The 18,123-nt window shown below is 36.3% G+C and overlaps 1 protein-coding gene and 1 long non-coding RNA gene across 3 annotated transcripts, besides 9 other annotated features; one reads left to right on the top strand and one right to left on the bottom strand.

Annotated features, from left to right (window-relative positions):
* Positions 1-1,261: 1,261 nt before the first annotated feature.
* Positions 1,262-1,559: a mobile genetic element.
* Positions 1,560-3,464: 1,905 nt separating this feature from the next.
* RpL38 (Ribosomal protein L38) lies at positions 3,465-4,535 on the top strand. Of its 2 annotated transcripts, none has more exons than NM_001273771.1 (2): positions 3,465-3,545; positions 3,604-4,535. In NM_001273771.1, exon 2 carries the CDS (start codon positions 3,604-3,606, stop codon positions 3,814-3,816), a length of 213 nt encoding a protein of 70 aa, NP_001260700.1. In that variant the 5' UTR covers positions 3,465-3,545; the 3' UTR covers positions 3,817-4,535. The 2 variants fall into 2 exon arrangements, with proteins under 2 accessions (NP_001260700.1, NP_001036440.1); NM_001042975.2 differs by having other exon boundaries at positions 3,604-3,923.
* A 14-nt stretch (positions 4,536-4,549) lies between these two features.
* Positions 4,550-4,706: a mobile genetic element.
* A 514-nt stretch (positions 4,707-5,220) lies between these two features.
* Positions 5,221-7,857: a mobile genetic element.
* A 786-nt stretch (positions 7,858-8,643) lies between these two features.
* Positions 8,644-11,307: a mobile genetic element.
* Positions 8,766-10,452: a mobile genetic element.
* A 170-nt stretch (positions 11,308-11,477) lies between the features above and the next one.
* Positions 11,478-11,928, bottom strand: lncRNA:CR44100 (long non-coding RNA:CR44100). The gene is made up of 2 exons (NR_073824.1): positions 11,834-11,928; positions 11,478-11,714 (listed from the first exon to the last, which is right to left on the bottom strand). It is a non-coding gene; the product is annotated as a long non-coding RNA:CR44100 (long non-coding RNA).
* A 288-nt stretch (positions 11,929-12,216) lies between these two features.
* Positions 12,217-12,433: a mobile genetic element.
* Positions 12,434-13,642: a mobile genetic element.
* Positions 13,643-13,706: 64 nt separating this feature from the next.
* Positions 13,707-16,008: a mobile genetic element.
* Positions 16,009-16,545: 537 nt separating this feature from the next.
* Positions 16,546-16,844: a mobile genetic element.
* The last annotated feature ends 1,279 nt before the right edge of the window (positions 16,845-18,123 follow it).

Below are 18,123 nucleotides of genomic sequence, written 5' to 3'. Positions count from 1 at the left end.
AAACCCGGGTGCTTAACACATCGCTTTTAATTTAGCGAAAGGATCATTTAAAAAACGTTAACCAGACGTCGGAATTCGACCACGTTCAGCCACCCATAACTCAATAACGAGATCTAACGGACATTTTCAACGAACCCGGCCACAGGCTGTGCTTTGGCTAGCTGATTTTTGAAGGAAATTCATCACTGAGGTCGGATTATCGGGGAATAGCTCCGATAAGGATGTTAAGTTCTTTCTCATTAGAAGCAAGAAAATGTGTGGAACATCACAGACTTGATGTACGAATTGTTGGCAAGTCCGGAATTCGTCTTTGCGTTGATAAGGAACCATGCATACATCGATACACGACGAATAATACGATCAACGTTCAGGTAGCATATTTATTCAGGAATTTCTACTAGTTGGCAGGAACGACATAGAACCGAATAAAACCGAATAAGCTCGAAAAAGAATTTAAGCCAAGGGTAAACAGTGTGACAATTGACAGGAAGACAGATCTTTGTTAATACGAAGACTCGCCGCAATTTAACACCATCAGTAGAATTGAATAATCATTTAATTTTGTATACCTCATTTTGTTATTGTGTTTTGAATTATTGCAAAAGAAAAATTATATAAATAAACTATACTTATGAAGGTTGCTCGCAAGTTCGGTGCAAGGAGATAAGTAAGAGAAATAAATAGTTGGTTAATCAGCAGATTTTTGTTTATATTCGAAATGGAGGAATAGGGAAGAAGTAAAGCTTTTCAAGACTCTCAGAAGCCTCTGATATAAAAAAAAAAACTATAAAACAAGAGTTTTTTAATATAAAACAAGAAGCGGTCTCTAGGAAGAGAACTTAGGTAAACATCGGTATGAAGCGATACCTATTGAAAACCCAAAAAGAGGGACGCGGGATTATTAGATTACCAAAAGGATTTCGAGATTTTAGAAAACATCAGTAAGAGAAGGCAGAAGCAGTTACAGCGTTTACAGTTTTGGTTCATAAAATATGGTTGCTGGGTGGAATGGTATGGTTTCTGAAGATTTTTTGTTGCACATCAAAGTTCTTAAGAAATTGGCTTAGCGATTGCAAGAGGCGGATTTGGCATTGAATAGAAAGAAAGGTCAGTTTGCAAATAGGCAAATATGCTTTGTAATAGGCTTAGGTGGAATATCCACAGATCCGAAAAAGATCGAATCGATTCTGAATTCGCCAGCTCCGAGATCTTTAAAACAGACTAGAGGATTTTTGGGACTCGCAGTAATATCAGCGCCGGTACTTATTAATATTAATTATTAAGACTAATAAAATTATGCAAAAATATCGAAAATGGTTAAAAATATGGGCGTTTGGGCAGTTTTGGGCGGTTTTAGGGCGTTAGAGTGGGAGTGGCTTACTAGCATTTATAGTTCCTGAGATCTCGACGTTCATACGGACAGACGGACATGGCTAGATCGACTCGGCTATTGATGCTGATCAAGAATATATATACTATTGACCCTGATCTAGAATATATATACTTTATATAGTCGGAAACGCTTTCTTCTAACTGTTACATACTTTTCAACGAATCTATACCATTTTACTCTACGAGTAACGGGTATAAAAATACAATCAAACTGATTCATATGTTGTACGTTAAAATCTGCAATGTAACTTTATTTCGGTGCAAAACGCGACAAAAAAAGGATTAAAGGCTATTTTCAATAAAAAATGAAGCAAAAGAAATAGATACTTTTAAGATACTATTTTTTTTAAATAAAAGGAGTGTTCGCAATGAATGCAAAATAGCCTGAAATGATTGAGGGCCATAATCGGCTTGGACTTTTGAATTTAAATGGTTTACATAAAACGATCAACAAAGCGCTTGTATATGGTTTAAAAATAAAATCATGTAATATAAACGAGTTCGTGTCCCAAGTGCAAGATATGTGTGAAAATTTTTTCCAAACGTGTCAGAAAGTAGCGAGAATAAAGACTTATACACACGGAAATATGTAATCCAATGAACACAAAATTAAGCGGTGGTGCCTGATTTTTGGTTTTGAATTTCGTCGTACGTTGAGTAACATCACACGTGTAGGTTTATAGGTATTATGAAACTTATCATTGTATACTTTTACATTTATTTTTAAGCTTTTAAGTACAATAAGCTAAATTATATATGTAAGATATAACATTATATATACTATATGACGTTTTTTAAAGGGTTATCCACATATACAAATTATAAATAATCCATACATTGGTGCCCCAACAATTTTTAAGTCAGATCGGACAGAATAAAAGATTGAAAAATTATAATGTGAAGAACATAGATGGCATACAATATTTTTTCAAAAACATGCATTGATTGAAACCTTAATAGATTAAATCCCTTTATCCGCCTAAAGGATAAACATGTGGACTTATTGTTTAGTTTATTTAGTCCGTCCGTTTTCTGACTTTCAGGATAAGAATACAAATGTACAAGACAATTGCAGATTTTTAAATAGTCATACACATCTTTCCAACAATACTCGATACAGCGAATTTTAGAGCCCGTTTACACATGCTGTTGCAAAATAAATAATTCATAGAATAAAGAGCAATCAAACCGTGAGATAGACGAATATATAAAGTTAAAGAATGCCAGCGCTTTAGTTTAGAGCTTGTCGTTTTAAAAACGTATCTTATATAGGCACCATGCATAAATGGGTTACCGAATACCCGTTCACATAATGTAATGAACATTGTAATGGTCATTTCTGAATCGTCTATCTTTTTATGAATTAGTTGATTTGATAGACCACAGACCCCACTAGGAAAATTTTTCTCATATACGCACCATGAATTAATGTGGTAGGGTATACCCGTTCACATCCTGTGATGGTTTTCTCAAATTTTTGCTATCATTATGCTGTCGGAATGTTTTGTAATGAGCAAACAGCTGTTAAGCTGTTTTCTAGTAATTAGAGCGGAAACCTTTGTTTCGCCTTACTAACAGTATGGCAACCTTCGCGGTAACTTTTGTCGACGAACTTATCCAACCCTTGCTAAATCGAACATTTTATTGCCGACCGCAAAATCTTTCTTGTCAAATCCAAGGTGGGGTCAGAAATAAATTTTTTAGAAAATACCTAAGTGGCAGAATGATCTTGTGATGATTGGAAATAAATATTAATGAACCACTTAGTAAACTATTTTTTTCCTATTCCCTATTTTTTATAAGCTCAATATGGTGGGTAATGGCTAGGATGGTTATGAAATATAAAACGTATCATTATGGATACCAATAACTAATGTGTAGAATCCTAGAACTCCATATGCTCACTTCACCAGTCAAGTCATACAAAGACAGCCCTCGAAAAGCAAGAAGTTGTCTAGTGTAAACGTGACCTCAGCGGAACTTTAGTACAGTAGTTACAACATATCTCAAACGATTTCGATTTAGCAAAATGCAACCCTTTATATACAAATCGTTAACCGGAAGTAAAGTCGTTTTCCTTTCCTTCTATCTACTTGAACAACAACGATCAAAATATAGGTTCTGTGGATTAATATATCTGAAATTGGATTAATGTAAGTATTTCTATTAAAATAATGTATTTTTTCACTGTTTATATACATTTTTAAACAGATGCCACGGGAAATTAAAGAAGTTAAAGATTTTCTTAATAAGGCACGCCGTTCTGATGCGCGTGCTGTAAAAATCAAGAAAAATCCCACTAACACCAAATTTAAGATCCGTTGTTCGAGGTTCCTTTACACCCTTGTCGTACAGGATAAAGAAAAGGCTGACAAAATTAAGCAGTCTTTACCGCCTGGACTACAAGTAAAGGAGGTGAAATAAACTACTAAATGATGGCAGTGCCTCAATATTTCTACTGCTAAGGAATACATTTTGGTTCGCGATAAATTTGTTTCTGAATAATAAAATGAATTAATTGCACCTAACATAAATTTAGTCTTGATTATATTAAAACTAAAATTTACATACAGGAAAAATGTATATATAAACAATCACGTTCACTCTATATATGTAACCTTGATTTTAAGACGCATATGGTTTTGCCTATTGTTTATAAAGAATTTGGATAGCTTTGGGTCAGCAAGTGGCACCTTTAACGCGTACGGAAAATCGAGTTCGCACAGTATCAATCAGTTCCACGTCTGAGCATCTCAGTTTTAATGCAAACAAAATTTTCAATTTTATAGGAGCACTGGGATTAGACTACTGTATTATTGAGCTGTCATAGCAGTACCCGAAACATAAATGAAAAATCTTTCGTTTTTTATAATCTCATATCTCGGTTTTAATTTGTAGTTTCATATCTATAATCTGTAGCTTATATTGGAAAGTGATTGATACCGAAAAATCTCTGGTTGAGTTCCAGGACTGATACCCGCGCTCAGTTAATGGGAGAGCTAGTAATGCATTTCAACACTTTCAGTGGCTCGCAGCTTATTTAAAAGCGAAACAATTTTGAACAAAAACCAAATGAAACCTTTTCCGTGCCGCAGCTTATATCGTGCAGTTCATTCATTTAACCTTTTATATTTTCTGTCATTCTGAAATTTAGGAAAATAAAAATATGAAAACAGATTTCAGAAGTGTTGGGGTGGCAGTTTTGGGTGTTTGTGGGCGTTAGAGTGAGCGTCTATGTCTATGCTTAATCTCAACATTCTAGCTTTTATAGTTCCTGATATCGAGGCGTTCACACGGACAGGACAGACGGATATATTAAATATTAAAATCACGCATGATAGATAACCATTTATGATTTTGAATACAAGTGTATGGAAAACGACAATATTTAATTCTCGTCAATGTTAGATTATAACTTAACAGCAAAATCATACATACATATTTAAAACCATCCCAAATTGCAAAGTATAATGAAAAGAACTTCAAGACACGGTAAATCTTTTAACTTTTGGTAGTTTATAAATAATTTGGAAGCACAATACGATAATAGAATTTGCTATTAGAGCATTGGACGACATTATCAATTGGTATAGTCCCGACTGTCCTCAGAAATAAAAGATATAAGAATAAAATTTGATAAATAAAAGCGCTGTATTATCAAATCAGACTAAGATAAAACGCGTTAGAATGCTTGTTAAAAAATACAATAAAATCAGATAATAAAAGAGATTAAGCAGCTTTAATGTGTCAATGGACGTTAAGGAGTTAAATGACACTATTATCGTGAACAACCAAAAAACAGACGGCCAAATATAAATTTAACAATATACTGTGGTCCAGAATTCGATTTTTTGGACTAAAGTCTAAAAATTGAGCTAAGGACTTGAAACGTTGTACATTTTGTTGTTAAATCACAAATAGTTTGCACACGTGGTTTTCGACCACGCCCTCTCTTGCCTCCCATATTACCTACTGGTATGACTCAGGAGTCAACGAAATTTGATTGTTTTTTTTTTTTTAATATATGTGTATAATATGTGTATATTATATGTATAATATATGTGTTTTTATATATGTGTATATTGTTGTTTTAAAAATAATCGCCCTCTTCTTTTTCTAGTTCTACATTATAAATTTCCGAATCTGAACTCGAATCAAAACCGGAATGTGAATCCAATATTTTGTCTGATGGATCAGGTTTAAAATTAGACTGTATTTTCCACAGACTTTTTACTGCCTTCGGAAGTGGTTTTTTCCTATTTTTTCTCTCTCTAGGAATCAATCGCTCTGTGGAAAATATCACTCATCGTATTGATCCCACTATTTTTCTTTGCATGTGCTAGTCGGTCCCTTTTGTACAGTTTATTCCAGGCTTGATGACATAGGGATACCATTGATATGTTCGGATATATAATGGAAAAGTTATATCGCAAAAAGAACGAAATTTGTCAGAATTTATAAGATAGTTGGACGATATTGCTATTAAAATAATGTGAAACTTTTCCAAAAGATTTTCATTCAAGCTGGTTGTCGACGAAAATTTGGTACATGCGAAATCTCTTGCCGTATTACCATCATTGCTATTGCCGCTGTCATTCTGCTTCGGCATGCTTACTCGAAGGCCCATTTCTCTCCACATTTCCTCTTGGATATATTTTTTTCAAATACTTATTTTAACCTTGTCCTCTCCTTTAGTATGCCACTTTTTTATCTCGGCTTGATACGTTTATCTCGGTAAGATACGTTAAAAACAAATTCAAAAACCGGATCCAAGCATGTAATGGACTTACCCCGAATTGTAAAGCTTTTACTTTTGGTGCACAGGTTTCTGAACTAAAATTTGTAATTTTCAACATTTGTGTTGGGCTGACTCCACAGATCGGATAACATTGAGTAGACGTTTAGGACTTTTCCATCTATAAGTGTCATGTGCACTTCATAGGTAACTTCTATTTCACGAGTTTCATCACACTTATAAGTTTATGGCGTAAGATTATTAATTTGATTATCTTATTGATTTTTTTCCATCATTATGTGGACAGCAGTTTCCTTTATCAACTCAATTTTTAGAGGCCTGCAAAATCGAATGGACTGCGGTGCTCTGTTTATCCAGATATGCCGATTAAATGAATCTATAATTTGTATGGGTATGACAGAAGTTACAAATAATGATTGATCAGAAATTGGGGTGCACTATGACCAGTTGTCCCATCAAATCCGTAGTTGCAAATCAATTTGATTTTAAATATATCTGGAAATTGCTTGAAAACATCAGATTGCAATTAATTAATCTTTGCGATGTATGATCCAAGAGATTTTGTAATATCACTTGAGCAGTGTTTTCCATTACTTCTATACCCTCTGGTCGGCACTGTAATTTTGCTTCGATCAGTTCATTATAGGGCGGATATATGTCGCTGTTATGGCTTTCATTTAAAAGCCTGGTGCTTATATATTGCTGTTATTGATAAGCTAGAGCTTCATCTGGTGAAAGAGGAGTTGGTTTTTGCCATTGAATTTGCATCCTTGATTCGCTTGGAAATTCTGGTGTTTTTAAAGTTTCTTCCTCTTCCATTCTTTTCTAGCAGAAACAGTTGCTGCATGAATCAAAAGACTTGTGTCGTGATCACTTTCACTTGCCAGATTGGATGCCAGTTTCCTTTTTAATCTTTCTCCTGCATTTTGGTAAGATAAGTTTCGGCGTCCCATTTGCTGTGGTGTCTTGGAGTTTTCAAAATCACTAACAAGAATTGCTATCTTAGACGCCATTCACTATGTTTGGAAATAAATCGGTCAAGTTGTCTGTTACACTCGGTCAGTTTTCTTTTAATGAATAATTCAAAATTTACTATTTTTTTGTCAATCTCTTCTGTCTTTTTCGATTCCAGATTATTGTTGTTAATTGCAGAAGAAATATAATCTAAAACATAACTTACTTGCCGATTGTTACGCCTCTAAATGTCCTGGAGGTCGCTATGTCTGAACTTGAACTTGCCTATATAAAATCAAATTTTAGGAAAACGAGCAAAAATGGGCAAAAGATATTACTTTACCGTCAAAGGCAATAGTTAAAGATAAAAACGGACTTTTTAACTTTGGTCAGAAAATTAGTTATACTCCACGAAACACAGGGACACGTTAGAACTTTCTGTTAAAATACACATTAATTGGATGTTACACAACAGAAAAACAGTACAACTAAACATATATTAACTACATACGTTAAAAACGACATACCTTGGCCTTTATTTTCCATAATTTACTATAATTTATGACAGCGTATTAACGATCGTAACATGTGCAAAAGTAAGCAAATAATTTGGCGGGAATTGCATTCTCTCAATCAGTTGTTTAACACTTCACCTTTAAAAGCTCATAAAACGATTTAGTGAAGCTTTCGGTCAATTTTGTTTTTGGTTTTCGTCATATGATCATATTTCTATTAGAAAATAATTGCTAAAGGACCGAAACTCCGAAACTACATTAACGCACTCTTCCCGAAGCTCATCTACAGTGAACAAATCCATCGCGTGTACAAATAGCGCCCGTCCCTCAAGCCTTTCTTAACTACTTTCAACAATTGCCGTTCCGGCATTGTTTGCTTCATGGCGGGTTGTTTCATGGAATGGATACCTTTGGCTGTGGTCGGAGCAGACATTTAGATTAGTCATATAACCTTTTGAAATAACCCTCGCTCAAATGGGTGTGTGCAAATGAAGACATATTATAGTTAACTCACAATCCACATATAATCCAATCCAAATAATCGACTCACGCGATACCGTGCAAAAAATCTGCGAAAAAAAATAAAATGTCTTGTGCAATATAGTGCAGTACATTAAGTGCAACAACGCAACCAAAAAATATAAACATGTTATCCCAAGCTTTTAAGTAGAAATAATTCAACAGAAAAAAAAACAACTAGAACGGGAGCATAAGAGTTCCCCTTGCCATTCAAAAAGAAATGAAGTGAACTTCAAGGTTCCCTCCTGCTCCTCCAAAAAAAACCGGAGGCAGTAGCAGTAGAGGGTATATCAGCAGCAAGAGCGACATTTGTGGTTAAAACGCCAGCACCAGCTACAGTGGCAAAGAAAAAGCCCAAAAGACCGTCTACACAAATTAGAAAACGTGAGTATGCTTTTCATCCATAGTGTTTGCTCATAAAAAACATCCTTACAATAAATTTGTTTGATATTTCATAATTGAAACAATAAGCAGTCGAAATGAAGGCTGAACGGAAGTCCCTATAACCAAAGACACTAGAATAACGCCATACGATTTTTTGGCACTCGATTTTTTCGCCGTAGCTCTAGAGGTGGCTCCAGGCACTCACGAATTTTTGTTCGAGAGAGCGGAGAGCGCTACAGCGCACACTGGTTTTTTATGTGTTTTTTTTTGGCAGAAAGTAAAAAAAAAAAATTAATTTTAACGGAAGAAAAAAATTTATGGTAAATCATTTTGCAACATTTGTGGTTTATATTTCCTCAGAGAATTAAAAAAGTTTAAAGTGGTGTCATGGAAAACAGTAGCACAGGTATGTAGATTTGTAGTTCACTAACATTTTTGTGTATGTTATGTTTTTGTGTAGTTGTATCGTGTTTTGTTTATGTGCCTTTTTTACAGTCAACTTAACAAATGTAGCTGTGTTTCGTGGAATATAACTTGGAAACCACTTCAAAAGAATTTTAACGGCAAGTTATTAACTAACATGTGTATAATATTATAGAACTTGTTTCGTATGCTTCTTTTTGTTCCTTTTTGAAAAAATTACGTTTTTGTAGATGAATACTTGTTTGGGCACGCAGAGCTGCTAGACATTTGGAGCAACAATAGTCGCTCTGAGGATGCAGTTAGGCAGCATATATTTAAAAAAATTGGTCAGAATAATTTAAATGAATGTTGTATTTCATTGTTTAATAAAAAAGTTAAGTCCTTCTTTGATTACTTAAGGAAACATTTGCCAGGTTGCAATAGATCGTTGAACAGGTTGAAGAAAAAACACTTCAAATGGCTGGCATCTAGTATTAGTATAATCGCTGATTTGCAAAACTCCAAAACTAGTTTATGAAAAGGCTAATGACCGACTTAAACGAAAATTAGCTTCGGACCTTGCGGATGAAAATAATAATTCTGTACCATTACTCTTGCATGCTGCTTCACATGGACATGGCAGTTGTATTAAAAGCAGCTAGTAACAGCGATAATATCAATAATATAAAAAGAAAAATGTTCTCTTCTGAGCCCACACAAATGTCCGTCGACAATGCATTAGCCTTTTTATTTGAAAAGGGATTTACAAAAAGCCAATACATCAATATAAAACTGAATACAAAAGTACACGGCTTTGATATTTACCCTGATGTTCTTAATGCTAAGCTAAAGCTTAGACCAAATGGCATCGAGTATTTTGAGAATAAGGCGCAAGTTGAGTTACAACAACTCTTGAATTGCAGTATGAAACTTTCAGAGCACATACCAATTTGATAGGTGGCCAATTAATATTTTGCTATGGATATAATGGATCAACTGGTCAGAGTATTTATAAGCAACGTTATGAGGAAATCGGTGCTGTATATGATGGATCGCTGTTTGTTACTACAATTGTGCCATTAAAATTAGTAGACAATGAACAAAAAATAATTTTGGATCAACAGATCGCACAATCTATACGGTTTTGTCGTCCTTTAAAAATTGAATTTATTAAGGAAACTCAAGTGCTTATATTAGCAGAAAAAGAAAACTTGGATACCCAGACTAGTAATCTGCACATATATTTGCACAAAATAAACAACATTAAAATATTTGTAAAATATGTCGGTCAAATGACACTAATAGACGGTAAAAATTTAAAATAAATATTATAATATAATATTATATTATATATATATATTATAATCAATATATATAAATATTGTTATGGCAGCTATATGAAAGTTGACCAAATCACTTGAAATTTTGTGAATCATCTTGGGGGAAGTAAAGAGTAACACAAACCAAATTTGGTGAAGGTAGGTCATCTTTTCGAATTTCTGCCAAAAGCACACATAAAAAACCACAGTGCAGCGAACAGCTCTTTTCTACGCGCACTTATGCTTATGCATTGTAAATTTGACAAAATATGTGTTTCACCTGAGAAGTTCTTGGACTTTAAATCTATATTATTTTTGACCAATTGGCACCATGTAAAAATTCTTGTTTTGTATTGCCCAAACTTAATTATTATTTAAATAAAGCTTAGAAATAGTAATAGCCGAATCATAATATCACAAAATAAATTTCAGAAATGCCTTTATATTAGAATAATTGTCATTAGAGTATTTAGCTTGCGACGTGTGAAAAATTAAAAAGGCAATGATTGTTGAGTGCTTGTGTCCGCACTTCGTGCCTCAAGATATGACTTTTGCAATAAACAATTTTCATAATTTTATTTATTTTTTAAAGTTTTATGATATATTTTTTTCTTAATGTAATGACTTTTTTTTTGAAAATTTATGTTTTAAATTACAGTAGTTATAATAAGTTCCTTTGTATTTGCTTTAATTATTTAGTATATTTATTAAGTCATTTGATCAATTTTTATTATTTAAAATACACATTGAATTCAGTTGTTTTTTAGTTTCAGTTTTTCAGTTTTTTTGCTACGAAATTGGCCAAAACTCACCAAATATGTAAATTCGTTTCCTCGATCAGAATTGATTTCGGCCCGAAAATCGTTTTCTAGCACAACACGCACACATATACGCGTTCTCGTCTCTTGTTTTTACTCACCGAGCAAGCAAATTCTATTTTTAGATTTCCTATGCTCTCAGCGGGAGCGAGCGGAAAGAGAGCAATTTTGGCCGTCACTAAAAAAGTAGCTTCGTAGTGCCAAACCAATTTATGGCCGGTACGCATCTCGTTATCGTAGTGTCTTTGCCTAAACTATTATCTTCGCCGAGGCCGATCCAATACTGGTGAGCAACTGTATCCCTGCGCGGAGGACTACGTCCACAAGTTTCTGAGCATCGATGGCCGCAGTTGCTACAAACAACCGTCACCATCTATTACAATCTTGGCGTTGAAATTTATAGATCAATTAACCTGGCCTACTGTTCTTTGTCAACATCAAATGTTTTTTAAGTCGTTTAGGGAAAGTAGAGCGTATCCTTACGATTTTGCACGTCTCGTCTGAACCCTTCGATCTTTTCAGCATTACGAGATCTGTGCGTCAGCTTTAGTGTAAGTTCCGTCCCTTGCAGGGCACTTCTTCTGCGGTGTTTTTAGCACTCTTACCGGTTTGACCTTTCCTACAAAGAGTCGACGAACAAGAGTGATTTCAAAGGCTGATAAAGAGATTGATAGAAATAAATATGATGTTAGAATTAATAAGTGACCTTCATGCACTTTTATATAATGAAGCTGACATCAGTTATTATAGTCGCTTGGAGCGGCTCCGACTTACCAATAAGGGATGATGCTGCTAAAAAGCCTCCAGGTCGGTTGGGTGGGCCCGCAACGTCCCCAGAATCTACGTCCACCAGAACATTTATTTATTTTCTTTTTTATTTATTTTATTTATTTAACAAAATTAAATCTAGTATACAATATTAAATAATCTTTTTTTATTATTTAAAATTCAAATTACATTCAGTTAAATTATTATTATTATTTTGTTATATTAAAATTGGATATTTTTAAAAAATGCGCAATTTTGGGTGAAAAGAAATGCACGCCTACTTTTTTGTTTTTCCTTTTAACTTCTCTTAATCCGTTTGCTTAAAGCTGACTATACGCAGAGCTCCTCGATTTTATATTCAATAAAAGTCGTTTTGCAATAGTAAAGTATTTATTTATCATATTGCTACGAAATTGGCCAAAACTCAAAATATGTAAATTATTGGATTATAATTGATTTCAGCTCGAAAATCTTCTTCTAGCACGAGTACGCACACATATACACGTTCGCGCTCAGTGATTTTACTAACACAAGCAAGCAAATTCTATTTTTAGATTTCTTACGCTCTCAGCGTAAGCGAGACGACAGAGGGCAATTTTGGCGGTCAATTTACGATAATAACCACTTTATCTAAGAAAAGCTCTGAACTCTTTTACTTTATTTGGAATTGGATACGAATCTATGGCTTAAACTTTAATAGGGTTTGGTTAGGGGTTACGATGTGAGCAAGAAAACTAGCTTCTTTTTTAAGAACTCATATTTATCTAACTGCATTTTAAATTTGATTCTGCAAGCTTTGAAAAAACTAATTGTATTGAATTTAAATGTTCTGTGAGGGATGTTGAAAAATCTATAATATCATCCAGATAGACTAAACATTGTTTGTTTGGCAACGGTCGAAGGATATTATTTATGCACCTCTGCAGGGTAGCGGGTGCATTCCTAAGGCCAAATGACATTCGAAGGTATTTGTAATGACCGTTGTTGGTGAAAAGTGCAGTTTGATTCTAAGTTCATTTATATTTAATATTTCATTAAAATTTTGCCAGATCAATAGTTGTAAAATATTAACATATTCTTAATTTACCAAGGATTTCGTCCATGTTTGGCATTGGAATGCCAAATGTCGAGAATAGTGATTTCCTTGAGATTTCTATAATCATTTTGGTTTGTTCACTAAGATGTAAGTTAAGTTAATACGGTTTTCTGGATTTTTATTTAATTCAAAATGAATATGTTCTTCATAAATTCCCCCATTTTGTGCAATAGTAATTAAAGATCTTAAGTGTGTAATATCATGATGAGCTAAAATAGTGAATAATTGTATTGGCACTTTTCTAATTAGTATTTTATTAGAATCTTTAATAGCCTGAATATAAATTAAGTTGTAATTTCGAAATCAACAATTGACTTCGTCTCTCTGCTTCTTCGCAGAATGCTCTTAGATTTCCTTTGTAGGTCTCTCCCTGAAGTGCTCCAGTAGTTTGTAGTTCAGTGTTTGGAACTTAAATTCTGACAATAGCCAATCTTCGATGTTCGGAAGTCCCAAAGACCGTGTTACTTGTAGGTCCAAGTTCCCTCCGATGGCTCCAAGTAGAATTTTCTGTTGTCTTACAACATTGGTTTGGTAGAGTGAAATTACGTATTTACTCTGCTGACGAAGGCGTGGAGCGTTTCTGGATCATCCTTGAATGGTATGATGTATGATGCAACGATTTTGGGTGCGGCAATAATTGGTTGTGCCATTGTAATTTATAATTTACGTATTATTTTTTTTTTTTTTCGTTTTTATTTATTAAAGTTTTTAGAGTTTTCAGGGTATAATCTCTTAGAATTTTAGAACAAATATTTAAAATTTTGTAAATTGTATTTTGTTGTTTTTTTTTCATGTTTTGCTTATTTATTGAATCTTCCCTTTTACTTAAGAGACTAACAATAAGTTTTCAAGTCCATATGGGTTTTAAAACGGAGTTATATAAGAGGACTTTGTACTCCAAGCTTACGGGAGAGTGAACGTTTATAAGCCAGTGTAGATCCCTTGCTTTTAGTCTGAGGTGCGTCGTCTTGGCCTCTAGGTGTTTCCGCCAGGTGAGCCGCTTGTCCACATGAATACCTAAGTATGTTACGTTATCGGCTTGTGGGATGCGCGTATGTGCCCACCAAGGGTGGGCAGGTTTGTTTGTTTAGGGTAAATGTTACCTGTTTGCACTTTCCTCCGTTTACTCGTATGCGCCAATTTGCAAGCCATAGTTCTACACAAGTTAGATGGCGTGCTAGTTGCATCGTAGCTTTTACTGGGCATCTGGATCGACTTAGTATTGCAGTGTCATCAGCGAATGTGGATATCGTTAGCTGGTAGTTTGTTGGAATGTCCGCCGTGTATAGAATTGGGCCTAGAACACTTCCTTGAGGCACTCCTGCTTCTATAGTACAATCGCTTGAAGTGCTTGAACTGCATCTGACCGCGAACACTCTTTTATATAGGTAAGACTTAAGAAGCTTATGTATGTTTTGAGGCAGCAGTTTGATTATTTCAAACATAAGTCCATCCAGCCATACTCTATCGAATGCTTGTGCAACGTCTAAGAAGACGTTCACGGTGTTCAAAGGCAGTACGAATTTCTGTTGTGATGCGGTTAACCTGTTCAATGGCTCCATGTTTTGCCCAAAACCCAAATTGGTGCGATGGAGTGTGATATGTGTTTTGAGGTTAGGGCTGAGGCGTAGCAGCAGCACTTTTTCAAATAACTTGGATAGACAAGTAAGTAAGCTTATTAGCCTGTATGATGGCTGTGTTTTGTCTTTCCCAGGCTTAGGGATCATGATTATAATTGATTTCTTCCACTTTTGAGGGAAGTATCTAATTTTAGTAATTACGTTGAAGAGCAAGCAGATTCGCAGAACTGCACACATTGGGAGCTCGATGATCATCGATTCGTATTGATTTATTGAGTCGTAGCCAGGTTTTCAATTGCTCTTTAATGACTTTCGTTATCTCGCTTGGCTACAGGATCTACAGGATCTTGTGGTGCTAAGTCAGATGCAGTTAAAGGCGGGAGAGTAAATAAGTTAGTGGCTGGATTTGGTTGAAATAAGATGATCAGCGAAGACTCTTGCTCTGTCCGTGTCACGGCGAGACCAGTTTTCGGTAGAGTTACGGAGAGGTACAACCGTTTCTGTTGGTCCTTGTACGTTCCTGTGGTCTTTCCACAACGAGTTCTTTGTGCCTGTGGAGGTGAGATTCTCGATGTACCTTAGTTGTGCGTCCGCTTCTTCTTTCTTAAGCGCTTTGGTAAGTCTGCGAGAAGCTGCTTTTAATTTACTCTTTGCGTTAGGTGATCTGTGCTCCTGCCACTCCCTTCGATGTCGTCGTTTTTCAAGCACAAGCAGTTCAATATGTCTACTTGTCTTGTTAAATTGTATACTGCATACATGGTTGTCTTGTGGAGTTGACGCTTTTGCTGCTGCGACAAGTATTGATTCTATGTCACCATTAATGTCTTGCTCGGTGTTCAGGGGGCTAGAAAAGTCGGTATGGGAACAAACATATTTTTTGTACCTCGCCCAGTTGGTCCTATTGCTTGTAAGCCTACACGGTCGCTCGATGTGTTGTAGCTGGACAAAAGATGAAGGAGCACCGGACAGTGACCAGATGAGAGTTCTGGAAGTGCGTCAGCTGTAATCATTGATTGGGGTACCTTTTGTGATGGCATAGTCAATCAAATCTGGAAGCTTCATGAGATCTGCTGGCCAGTATTTAGGCGCTCCCGGGGAGACATAGTTAAGTTTGTGTTGCGGTTTGATGATAGCGTTGTACAGCTGTTTTCCTTTAGGGTTCGCTATCCGAGATCCCCAGTACATGTGCTTGGCATTCCAATCGCCAGCTGCAACAAACCTTTCACCAAACGAGTCAAAAAGTATTGTGAATTTTTACTCATAGTGAGAGCATCATTATGGCATTGGAGGTTTATAAAGGTACATTGTAAGCAGTCTTCTTGCCAAATACCAAGAAAGTGGTGCTTAATTCGCAATCGTATTAGTATCCCAGTGTCTCCTTGCCATCCGGGTGATTCGTAAAGTAAAATTTATATCCTGGTATTTGGAAGGTGTACTTTTCGGTAAGGTGAGTCTCTGAGAGTAGCATAACATCAATGTTTCTGTCGGCTAAGAACTGAGCAAGTATTTTGTTGTAGTTTTATTTTATTTTAACTTGTTTTAAGTTTTTTTTTTTTAGTTTTTATTTCACAAACTTTTGTATCGATTTAATGGTATTGGATTTATTGGATTGTTTAATTTTCTTCTTTTGTTTTCACTTTTTGTTGGACAACCAAATTGGATTTATAATCCAAATTGAAGTTAAGGAAGAGTCACAAATTGTGTTGCGTAATTAATTGCGGTTCCTTTTATTTGTAAAATAGTTAATATATTTTTTAATGGATCAAAAAATTGTCCCGACAGTTTATAGTTTATAGTTCTTCGAAATAATGAATTGGCCGGTTTGGGTGGCGCAAATGCGTCGCCGTGTCGATTTACCTCCAGTTCTGCAAGTGTGCTTAGATAGTTGAACCCACTTAAAGGTACTAGGAATGTAGGGGCAGCCAGCAACAGATGAGTTCCAAAGAGCGTGATAACATGTGAACGCGATCCCACAAAGAGGGAGTTCCTGAGACTGGTTATGTTGTCCGTTCGACCCGATTGGATTTTTGAGCTGTCTGAAGCCAGGTGTCGGAGATCTTAGAATCCACAAAGGCTCACAATGGAGATGGATTCCGTTTTCCGAAAACGTGGGAGATGACGCGACGAGGCCGCACTAGAGCGTGGACCAGAGTATTGGTTCGCGGTGGCTAAGTGGACCTCCATTCCCATGAGGATCAGAAGAGAGCTGGCCAAGATCGCGCAAAGACTGGAATCCCCCGACGCCATATTAAGAGGAGATGAAATGTGAGTTTGCCCGGGTCACGGCGACCTTTTTATCGTTACAGAGATTTTCGAACTACAACCGATTGATGAGGAGCACCGATGGTCTGATGCTTGATGATGTCCGTCAAGTAGTCGCAGTTGACAGCTTCTCATGGATCACATGGACAAGGAAATCGGGCCTTCCGCGTTGTAATTAAGCGACTGCGCATCTAAACCGCTGCTGAGTTCATAACGGAGGAATTAAAAGTTCAGTGTGTCTCTGACCGAGACTTAAAGAACATTTGGTAACCTGGAACCAGCCTCCAATAACAAGAAGGTGTGGTCACTGTAGCTTAGGAAGATTGATGTCCTGGTTCCGTTCTACCAATGACAGGCCTTCGGGTATACCAAGAGGTATTGCAGACTGCAGTACACTTGTGTCAAGTGGGGTCAAGAGCATGCCTCTGCAGAGTGTAGAAAAGCCAAGACCTTCCTGCTACTTGTGAGAACTGTAGAGAGTCGCACACAGCTTCATACTGTGTTGACGAGCTTACATTGAAGCCAAAAAGAGGGCTGGTGAAAAGCTAGAAGTGAAGCCATTATCCCACCTTGGCAAATACACCAACCACAAAATGCACTGGTAATAACGCAACACATTCTTTGTTTAACTTCGCTGACGTCGCCAGGGCTGCGTGTGCCGAGCAGCATAAGCTGGTTTCAAAGACCCATTTCACCACTTGATCGTATTTAAAAATCATGGTGGGGTTCAAGAACTGTTAATCCCAAAGGAAACATGCTTCTCAGATGTATTAGGGATATGGGTTGCAGAGTTCACTCAACTGGAGAACCCGCCTACGGGCCTACTGACCCCACAGGGAACGCCGGTGACTTTAACCTCTACAGCCGGTCTCCTTCCGGTCTCCTTTTCTAATACTTTCAGAATTGCGACTGATTTGGGCTCGTCTGTGGTCTGTTCGCTGAACTTGAACAGCGTCTTCTGCATTTCCTCGACCAAACCTGGTCAAGCTGGATTAAAAGTGCGCTGACTATAACGGGAAAGTCATCCTTCTTTAAGCTGTACAGCCACTACTTCCCCATCTTACTCTCTGTTTCTTTGGCCAGGATAATGACGGTTTGGCGCCAGGTGTATCGAACAGTTTTTCTTAGTTCTGCTCGCTACGAGTTGCAGTGGCAAGCTCAGAGAGATTGTGTGTTCGTCCCACGAAATTTATGATTTGTGTGGAGGAGAAGACAGAATTTTAGATTGAAATCGCTTTATTGTAGCGCGCCGTTGCACCTGCGAAGCTTTGCCTTCTTTGTCCTGTGTGTTGTTGACAACGGACCACGTGCTGGTTGATCTGTCGTCCAAAGAAGTCGAATGGAGCTTTAATTGCCCG

The sequence above is a fragment of the Drosophila melanogaster genome, chromosome 2R, assembly GCF_000001215.4.
Source record: "Drosophila melanogaster chromosome 2R".
In the NCBI taxonomy this organism is placed as follows: Eukaryota; Metazoa; Arthropoda; class Insecta; order Diptera; family Drosophilidae; genus Drosophila; species Drosophila melanogaster.
The sequence above is the reverse complement of the archived record's forward strand: the minus strand, read 5'-3'. Positions and strand labels throughout refer to the sequence as shown.

What these genes read in the sequence shown, in the direction of transcription:
- RpL38 (NM_001273771.1), top strand. Translation starts at nt 3,604, where the DNA reads ATGCCACGGGAAATTAAAGAAGTTAAAGATTTTCTTAATAAGGCACGC.